Genomic DNA, 11,201 nt, shown 5'->3' on the forward strand with positions numbered 1-11,201 from the left:
GGCACGTCACTTACTTACTTTCTTGTTAGGCGGTAATTGTCAAAAAACCAAACAAACAATTTAGAAAATTTCAAAATAATGTCAAAATAGAAAAAAAATGCAATCTGCTACAAGCTGACACCAAATTGTGATGTGATGCATTGTGAGCTTGACGATTGGCATTTTTTTTGTATTCGTCACACGGCTTAAGTAAAGTAATAAGCCTGGCCACAAGGCTCCTGTTTCTGTAGTATGAAGTGCACCCCCTGGACGTGAGGCTAGTATGTCGCAGGGAGTTGCCACCAACCTAACCCTTAATGCTGAGCGCGAAGCAGGGAGGCATTGGGTCCCATTTTCAGAATCTTTGGTGTGACTGGGCCGGGGATTGACTCCCGACCTCCCAAACTCAGGGCGGACACTGTAACCACAAGGCCGCTGAGCTGATGTAGGGCTTAAAGGGATAGTTCACCGCCAAAATGACTTTTTTTTCTATCGATTAGTCACCCCATGGAGACTTCATGGATATATATATAAGTTGATGACCAGCGAAACGGTGGGCAGCGGTTCCGGTAGGAGACACAAAGGAGACTCTTTGTGTCTCCTACCAGAACCACTGTCGGTTATCAAATGATTGGCTTAGGAATGCGAAAAAAAAAAAGAAAAAAAAAGTGTGTGAACTATTCCTTTAAACCCTATATTTAAACCCCTATATTTTGTGGTTTAACACTACAACTTGGTGGAACCCCAAAGGACCCCCAAAATGATATGTATTTGGCCGCGGACCCCCCATCTGAAAATCCCCCAAAAATCAAAAACTTTCAAGAGTTTTCAAAAATGTTCAAAAAAGGCAGATGTACTAGCTCGCAGGGCGGCACAAAGTGACGTGCTGTGAGCTTGTAGATCTGCTATTTTTGAAAACCAATTAACCACTGTTCTAAATCCTAAGAGTTTTCTGATATATTATACATACATACATACATACATACACACACACACACACACACACACACACACACACACACACACACACACACACACACACACACACACACACACACACACACACACACACACACACACACACACACACACACACACACACACACACACACACACACACACACACACACACACACACACACACACACACACATACATACATACATACATACATACATACATACATACATACATACATACATACATACATACATACATACATACATACATACATACATACATACATACATACATACATACATACATACATACATATAAAAAATCTAAAATGACACAGATGCTTTCCCGGTTTTAATGGGTTAAAACACCAAATCATGGGTTAGGAACTCTGCCTGCCTTGTTGTCCTGCGTTTGTGTCCTCACCACCACACCATGTATGGGACAATGTGGGGACCTTGACATGGATAAAGTTTGAGAAGCACTGCTTCACGCCACTGTACTGAGCCACTTAGCTATAGCGGTCCCACATGTGTCCCAGCTTACATACTGGCTGTGTGACGACACTGATGAATGGTAGCATGCGTGTGGTGAGTTAATAATAACCTTGCTAATCTGACACCAGGGACTCATTATTTGTGTGTTGTCGTGCAAAACTCCCCCCTTTATCCAGGACTAAAGACCCATGCAGGCTTACACCACACCACACCACACTCAGCTACAGTAAATATCCAATGAAACGCATGGGGTTCCTTTCTGAGCCAACACTTTAGGAAGAGAGAGGGGGGGGGGGGGGGGGGGTTAAAGACAGAGGCAGAGAAATAGAGAGGGAAAGACAGGCAGGGAGAGAGAGAGATAAAGAGAGAGAGAGAAATTGAGACAGAGACAGACAAACAGACAGACAGAGACACAGAAATATAGGCACAGAAACATATAGGGAGAGAGAGGGAGAGAAATTAGAGAGAAATAGAAAGAGAGAGAGAAATTAGAGAGAAATAGACAGAGAAGGAGAGAGAGATAAAGAGAGAGAGAGAGAAATAGAGACAGACAGACAGACAGACAGACAGACAGACAGAGACACAGAAACATATACTGTAGGCAGAGAGAGAGAGAGACAGAGACACAGAAACATAGGCAGAGAGAGACAGAGACACAGAAACATGGAGACAGACAGACAGACAGAGACACAGAAACCTAGGCAGAGAGACACACACACACACACACACACACACACACACACACACACACACACACACACACACACACACACACACACACGTACGTGGTGACAGTGTGAGCCTATCAATGAGTCCAGTCATCACTCAACTGTCTCCTCCGGGTCCCCTTTACCTGGTCACTGTGTCATTGTCACTGATGACACTGAAGCCATTGTTTGTGCAGTCTGAACAGCACCTGGCCACTGGTACCTGTTATATAGAGGAGAGAAGAGCAGATAGTGTCAGAGAACACAGAGAGAGAACAAATCCCTCCAGAACGCTGCGGTACATCATCATCATCACCAGCACGTTTGCCAGATTTCTTACGAGAGAAATAAGTAACCAGGTCTATGAAAACAAGGCCAAAAGAAGTGACTAGTATAGGCCACATGATGAGCCACTTTAAACTTTATATCTACAAGCTCACAACACGTCGCTATGCGACATGGACAAATACATATTCATTTGGGGGGTCCTTGACATGAAAATGTCAGGAAAAAACATTTAGGAAGCAAGCCCAAATAAGCAACTACACATTAGAAACAAGCCTCCCCCAAAATAATATATAATAAGCAGACATGGCAACACTGATCACCAGTGGACACTTCTGGCCCAGACACAACACAGCCTCTCTACTCTGTTAGATCTAGCCTGACTCATGGTCAAGGACAGCCTGCGAGAATGGAATAAATCAGCGATACCAAAACCTGTGGGCTGGGTGCCCACAGGTTGTTGTTATAGTTTGTTGCTGTCCGCTGGAGACCATGTAAAATAGTGAAGAGAGAGAGAGAGAGAGAGAGAGAGAGAGAGAGAGAGAGAGAGAGAGAGAGAGAGAGAGAGAGAGAGAGAGAGAGAGAGAGAGAGAGAGAGAGAGAGAGAGAGAGAGAGAGAGAGAGAGAGAGAGAGAGAGAGAGAGAGAGAGAGAGAGAGAGAGAGAGAGATAAAAAGTTTAGTTAACCCATTAAAATCGGGAAAGCATCTGTGTCATTTTAGATTTTAGCTATATACTGTATGTAGCAACATATGTTTTTCAGAAAACTCTTAGGATTTAGAACAGTGGTTTAGAACAGTTAAACAGGATGGTTTAAAATAGCAGCCATCATCAGCAAACACCATCTACTAGATGGTTTAAAACTGCAGATCTACTGTACAAGCTTATAGCTCGTCACTTTGTACCGTGCTGCAAGCTTGTACATCTGTTAGGTTTGAACCTGTTTGAAAAATGTTGAATCATTACGGGGCCAGGCTCTGCAGAGCAAAGCTCCGTTTTGTTATTGGCATTATTTAAACTTGCTTACACATGTGCCTTGACTCATGAGGAATACATCTATCGCTTTGACCAGTAAGCTCCGCCCTTAAATTGTCCGCAATTTTGAGCAGTTTGAAAAACACTTAAACCCAGGATTTTTTGCAATTTGCGTGAACTAGTTTCACTAGTTTCTGTTCCGAGGAGATGTACAGTTTCTCTATCGGTAGATGGTTAGGGAACCAGTGATCTAGAGTAGTTAGCAAAACAGAGGCTTGGTTCATCAGGGACGGAAAGACTTATATATATCAACGGACACTACAAGGGCTATCATATCTCTAGCTTAATGAGAAGAAAGGCAGCCTATGAGTCCGGAGGTCACTGGTTCGATCCCTGTCCCCGACGATGTGTTGAGGTCATCATGATTTGGCATTCTTAGGCTTACGCATAGTATTTCTTGAGGTTAGGGTTAGGCATATTTTTACTGAGTTTAGGGTTAGTGAGGGTTTAACATTCTCATGTTAATTGCATGGTTTTCTTTCTCAAGTTCAGTCTTCTATGTTTCTATGGCTTATTGTGCATATTACTTATCATTGCTTCTTTCTTTTTTCTTTCTGCATTCCCTGGCCCTGCTTATCTTTGATTCCTATTTTTGATTCTTTTTTTTTTTAATACAATCTTCTCTTCTGGGGGTGTGGGGGGGGGGGGGGTCCTGGCACAAAACATTTTCAGATGGGGGTCTGCGGTCAAATACATATCATTTTGGGGATCCTTGGCACAAAAAAATTTGAAGGCATTTGTACAATCAGTCTCAGGTCTTAATGGGTTAAAAACGTAGATTGGCGCTTCTATATGGGCTTAAATTAGTGCCAATAATATTTTGTACTTGTAAAAATAATTTGTATTTGTAAACACATTTTGCATTTGTAAAAAAAATATTTGTACTCGTAAAAATAATATGTGCTCGTAAAAATATTTTTTGCATTCGTAAAAAAAATATCTGTACTCGTAAAAATAATATGTACTCGTAAATAAAATATTTGTCTTTGTGAATAAAATATTTGTATTCGTAAATAAGATATTTGTATTCGTAAATAAAATATTTGTATTCGTAAATAAAATATTTGTATTCGTAAGATAAAAATGTGTGTTGTAATTGTAGAATTACATTTACAATGAACATTGTGACCAGAAAAAAACAACAGCTTGCTCGCTCGAAGATCTGTTCTACGGATTGCAAAACTTTATTTTTGGCACTCTGCACTTCCGGGTCTGAGCCAATCACGTGAGGCCTTTTCCACTACCCAATCATAAAGCTCCATTGGTCTCCATGGCAACATGGCAAACGGGGTTGCCATGTTGCAACCCCAAGAGTTTTAACTGCAACATAATTCCATTGCTCAGGAAATAAACAACGAATTACAATAATATAACATTCCCTTTAATCAGTAACATGTAGGTGATACCTATGTCTATCAAATATGGTTTTATTGAAAGGCAATCAAAGGCTAGATCGAGTTTAGAAAGCAAACAGGTCATGTCTGGGGGCCTCAGTGCGGCTGCAGAGTTTGATTGAGTGTGAGACTAGGACCCACATGCCATACTGTATGTCAAAATGAGCGGCTTCATCGGGAATCGTGCGCGTGTATTTTGCTAAGAGATTGGTTACATAGTTTAATTGATATTAATGTATTAGTGCATTAAATTTCCCCTTCCACTTTGATGGGAAAATTAAAAAACTCGATTTCAAGTATTTTTTTTTCAGAAACTGTAAGGGCTAGAGTTACAAGACTTGGAGGGGAGGTTCATAATTTAATCCGAAATGATCAAAAAAAGAAATACACCAGTCGGCCTCATGGTGGCGCTATAAAAGCCCCCTTTACGTTTTGGCCTATAACTTTTGAACCGTAGGTCGTAAAATAAAAATCTAACTCCCCATATAGGCCACGCCCATTTGCGTTAGGATAATTTTCCGCCATTTTGAATTTTCTTCAAAACACACTTTTAGCTCCTCCTCCCACATATTTTGTCCAAATTTCACAAAAATCGGTACACATGATCTCTGGGCCCATGCGATAAACATATCCAAACAGTATTTTGATAATCCGTACTGTTCGTCCGTAAATGGCTTCCAAAGTTAGTGGGAGGGGCCTGTTTTACCAAAAATGCCAGAAATCACGAACAAAACGTCCGGTCAATCCCAAATTTAAATCACATGTCGAGGGTGGTTTACTCAACAAATCCCCAAAAGCATTTCCACTTTGACCCATAGGGGGCCTCACAAATGCACAAAACGTAACCGTTTGATGCAAAAACATGATTTTTGGGGGGAACAATCCTTTCAAAATGTAATAAAAGCGATATCAGGAGTGACGTAACAATATGATTGGCCGTTACATTTGTGGGAGGGACCTATTTATTTAGTGGGAGGGGCCTATTTCTTAAAATCAAAACGGCACGTATCACGAAGGCAGGATCCAACCGGCACCCGATTCGAATGGCACGTCGCACGGCCTGCGACGGTATTCCTCCCGGCGTATCCCTCGAGTCCCGGCGGCCGAGACCCGCGACCGGCGTCGGCGCAACCACACTTTGCAATTTCCCAGAATTGCTACGCGCCTAGTTTTTATTAAAGTTGGAGACCTCGCACGGTAGTGGAATGTTCGGTCTATGAGCAGAGCAGCCCGCGTGTCAAATCGATAGAGAGGGGAAAAAAAGTCACTTAACACTCTGGACCACCCTACAGTTATATTACCTAGTTACTTTTAGTTAGCAGAAACAAAATAGCAGTTTCATGTTTTTGGTAAAAATTTACCTTTGAGAAAATGACGTGAACAAACACGGCTGTATTTGGGTAGGTTCTTGAACGTTAAATCTTCCTGTGGTACAGCTGAGATCCAAGCCATACTACGTCTCTTGAATAGCCTACATTTTTAGCCTCAAACTGTATTCAATCTTGAAGAGGAGAGCTGCGACAGCTTTCTCATAGACCAGCCACACATGTGCAGTGTGCAATGATAACTATGTAGTCGGCAAAGAAGTGAATGTTTACAAACACAAACCACCGTCACTCTCTAGTCTTAAGCATGTCTCTATGTACAGTCTGACCCCTCAAGGGCTGTAGCATCGAAAAGGTGGGCGTGGCGAACTTTTGGTGACGCGACGTTGGTACACCCTATAGGTCAGTAGCAGTGCTGTCAAGCCCTATAATGCTGGAGGAGGAGGGGGGGTGTGGCCTTTTTTTTAAAACAGGCCCCTCCCGCAAATTTTGGAAGCCATTTATGGAAGAACCGTATGGACTATCAAAATTCGGTTTGGAGATGTTTATCGCATGGGTCCAGAGATCATGTGTACCGATTTTTGTGAAATGTGGACAAAATATGTGGGAGGAGGAGCTAAAAGTGTGTTTTGAAGAAAATTCAAAATGGCGGAAAATCCATCCTGGCGCAAATGGGCGTGGCCTATATGGGGAGTTGCGTCATGACACAAGGAATCTAGGGAAAAAAAGATTTTTATTTTACAACCTACGGTTCAAGAGTTATAGGCCAAAACGTAAAGGGGGCTTTTATAGCGCCACCATGGGGCCGACTGGTGTATTTCTTTTTTTGATAATTTCGGAATGAATTATGAACCTCCCCTCCAAGTCTTGTAACTCTAGCCCTTACAGTTTCTGGAAAAAAAATACTTGAAATCAAGTTTTTTAATTTTCCCATCAAAGTGGAAGAGGAAATTTAATGCACCAATAAATTAATATCAATTAAACCATGTAACCAATCTCTTAGCAAAATACACGCGCACGATTCCAGATGAAGCCGCTCATTTTGACATATGGCATGTGGGTCCTAGTCTCACACTCAATCAAACTCTGCAGCCGCACTGAGGCCCCCAGACATGACCTATTTGCTTTCTAAACTCGATCTAGCCTTTGATTGCCTTTCAATAAAACCATATTTGATAGACATAGGTATCACCTACATGTTACTGATTAAAGGGAATGTTATAGTATTGTAATCCGTTGTTTATTTCCTGAGCAATGGAATTATGTTGCAGTTAAAACTCTTGGGGTTGCAACATGGCAACCCTGTTTGCCATGTTGCCATGGAGACCTATGGAGCTTTATGATTGGGTAGTGGAAAAGGCCTCACGTGATTGGCTCAGACCCGGAAGTGCAGAGTGCCAAAAATAAAGTTTTGCAATCCGTAGAACAGATCTTCGAGCGAGCAAGCTGTTGTTTTTTTCTGGTCACAATGTTCATTGTAAATGTAATTCTACAATTACAACACACATTTTTATCTTACGAATACAAAACTTTGTTTTACGAAGACAAATATTTTATTTACGAATACAAATATTTTATTTACGAATACAAATATTTTATTTACGAAGACAAATATTTTATTTACGAGTACATATTATTTTTACGAGTACAAATATTTTTTTTACAAATGCAAAATGTGTTTACAAATACAAATTATTTTTACGAGTACAAAATATTATTATTATTATACAAGCGAGCACTCAAAAAATCACTGAGGAGAGGGCGTACAAAATCTAAATTTACGAAAGAAAGAAGTTGAAATATGGAGATACAAGGTTTCTGCCTGACAGAGACGAGTTGTTACAGTGTATTTTTGTATTCCTCAGTTATCCCCCCCTTCCCCTTACCCAGTGTGGAAGGTTCACCCACACTTTTTCCCACAAGGACAATATCATGTACCAATGGATGTTTGGACATATACTTGCACGCACGCACGCACGCACGCACTCATCCTTTCATTCATCATCACTACATATTTCCACATACATGAGAAAGGACCTCAATGGAAATAAGCCATTGGCTTTTTTGCGTTTTATCCTTTGAATAATTGAAATTAGATTAAAAGTCAAAATATCAAAAACGAAAAACTATGTTTACCACATTAACTCTGGCATCCCTATTTTGGGAAGATTTGTCAAAAAGAAATATTTAGGGCTTAAGTTGTAAAACGAACAAGTTTTACCCTTCTCCATTTTCTGAGATAGATGTGAATTATTAACTTGAACCTCCTGCAAATTATACATTTCTGTTTGTATATGGATTGCAGAGAATGGGACTTTTATCTAATCAGGATAAGGATATTGAGCACAAATAGCTGTTGTGCATTACAAACCAGAGCTTGTAGCATTTCCATGACACTTTTGTTATTAAGCAGGGTTGCAAAAGTTTGCAAAAGTCAAATTTAAGGACTCAAGCATCACCAGCTCACAGTTAGTACAACACCATCCAATTCAGAATCCATCTCTCTCGCACTCAGATTGTTTACTTGACTAAAAGTATTAATACTACAATAAAAAGAACCAGTTACAATGAAAGTACAAAAGTATTGGCATCAAAATATACTTACAGTACAGTAAGTAAATGTACTCAATTGTTTCAAAATTCATCAAACATTTTCACAAGCTTGCAATGTAACGCGTTGTGAGCTTGTATATCAGCTATTTCCCAATAGACAAAATATAAAATAGGGCTTAACTGTAGGCCTATGTTTTGTAATAATAATCTGCAACTAGTAACTAAAGCAGTCAAATAATTGTTGTTGAGTAAAAAGTGCACCATTTGCGCCTGAGATGTACTGGAGTAGAAGCATAAAGTATATAAAACATTTGAAATACTCAAGTAAAGTAAAAAATATGCACCTGAAAATCTTACTTACTGTAAGTAAATGTACTTACAGTAACATTACAATGTTACTTTCCAGCACTGCTCTTTAGATATTACTATGCCGAAAGCTGTGTTACAATTCGAGGCAGAGGACGGAACATTGGTACGGTGCGTGGGTACCTATAGTTGAGAGTACCTGCATGACAATTAGCCTACAGGTACATTGTTTGTCCTTGTGGGTCGTATGTGAGTGTTTTCTCCAAAATAATGAACTCTTTTCCCAGTTTTCATCTGGAAACTACACAGTACCACCCCAGCTGGCAGTGGTGGAAAGTAACTAAGTACATTTACTCAAGTACTGTACTTAATTACAATGCTGATGTATTTTTACTTTACCAGAGTACTCTCGATTTTCAAAACTTTTACTTCTACTCCACTACATGTCAGCGGCAAATATTGTACTTTTTACTCCACTCTAACTATTTGAAAACTTTAGTTAATAATGACTTTGTAGATTATGATTATTATTACAAAAGGTAATAGCCAATCTACTAGCTCACAACGAGTCGCTTTGCGATGCGTTATGAGCTTGTAGATCTGCTATTTTCAGCGGATTTTTGTGCAGTTTATATGCCTTTGTAAACTTGTGAAATGGGACATTCTGCTTAATGATGCGTACTTTACTTTTACTTTGGGTACTTTAAGTATACTTTGACGGCAATACTTTTGTACTTAAGTAAACTTTGAATACCAAACTAGTTCTACCTTAGTTACTTATACCACATCTGGTTGGTCAAGTAAAGTGGTGGTGGTGGAAGGGAGCTGGCCATACCATTGCAGAAAGGACGGACGGACAGACGGACGCAAGCACACTCGCTCGCTCGCTCGCTCACTCACTCACTCACTCACACACACACTCACACACTCACACACTCACTCACTCACTCACACACACACTCACTCACTCACTCACTCACACACTCACTCACTCACTCACACACTCACACACTCACTCACTCACTCACTCACTCACTCACTCACTCACTCACACACACACACACACACACACACACACACACACACACACACACACACACACACACACACACACACACACACACACACACACACACACACACACACACACACACACACACACACACACACACACACAAACACACACCTCTATCTAATGTGCTGACTGGTTGAACTTACTATGGGACAGAAGGCGGTCAATGCCCTACAGACCAGCATTAACTATGCAGTTCATTAATAATTCAAAAAAAATTGGGCTTTAGGGTGTGACAGCTGCAATCTGGAATCTTATTTTAATGATACGATAGAGTATGTTAATACAACATAACTAGCACATCTGCAGTGGTTGGAGGGTGTCTCCCTACATTTCCACAGGCGGCATGGGAGAGGAATTGAAGCTCACACGGAAGAACAAAATCAAGGACAGGCACCACCCAAGTCACAAACTGTTCAACCCCCTACAACGACCACGGCCGGGCAAGGGGGCCTAGCGCACTAGCACAGTATCCAGAGCAGCACCACCAGGTTCTTGAACAGTTTTCACCCGGCTGCACCCTGTCTGTCCGTCCGTCCTTCTGTTTGTGAACAGCTACCTGTTTGTGAACAGCTAATCTCCGGCACCGTTGGCCTGATCGCAACGAAACTGTGCACACACACTCCCTGGATGCCAATTCCGAACCTCTGCCCCAAATCTTTCACATTTTTCACATGGGCCTGTTATAGGCCGTCTTCTAACCTTGCGGAGACCTGTGCTCCGAGGAGCACTTTTTCTAGTTTATTAATGATAAAGTAGGGTATGCTTCTAAGGGTTCTACTGGTTCTACCGAGTGAAGACCTGCCCTCGCTGAGGTTGCAGCCATCCGGTTGCTTTTTGGGACCGGAAGTTCCAAGATGGCGGATTTGAATTCGCCGAAAAACTGGCTTCAGAACGGGTCTGTAGAAACCAATGGGTCACGTGACGGTTCCCTTCGTCCATATTTTCTTTTACAGTCTATATGGTCTTCCGTTGAGACATTTACACCCCGGGTAGGAAACCTACTGGTTGACAGGTAGTACTGCCTGAAGGTCATGAGAGCCATAAATATCTGCCCTTGGCCAAGCAAGGATTCCGTCTTGAATGAGTGGT

General features: G+C 41.2%; 1 protein-coding gene across 1 annotated transcript in view; it reads right to left on the reverse strand.

Annotated features, from left to right (window-relative positions):
* The window catches only part of ttc12 (tetratricopeptide repeat domain 12), a gene marked incomplete at its 3' end in the record, with an annotated part of 37,464 nt that overhangs the window by 15,683 nt on the left and 10,580 nt on the right, over nt 1-11,201 (reverse strand). The window contains 2 exon segments of the mRNA XM_084064614.1: nt 2,287-2,330; nt 2,332-2,356. Coding sequence (XP_083920740.1) covers nt 2,287-2,330; nt 2,332-2,356 — 69 coding nt within the window.

This window comes from Gymnoscopelus microlampas, assembly GCF_963454915.1.
Source record: "Gymnoscopelus microlampas genome assembly, chromosome: 8".
Taxonomy (NCBI): domain Eukaryota; kingdom Metazoa; phylum Chordata; class Actinopteri; order Myctophiformes; family Myctophidae; genus Gymnoscopelus; species Gymnoscopelus microlampas.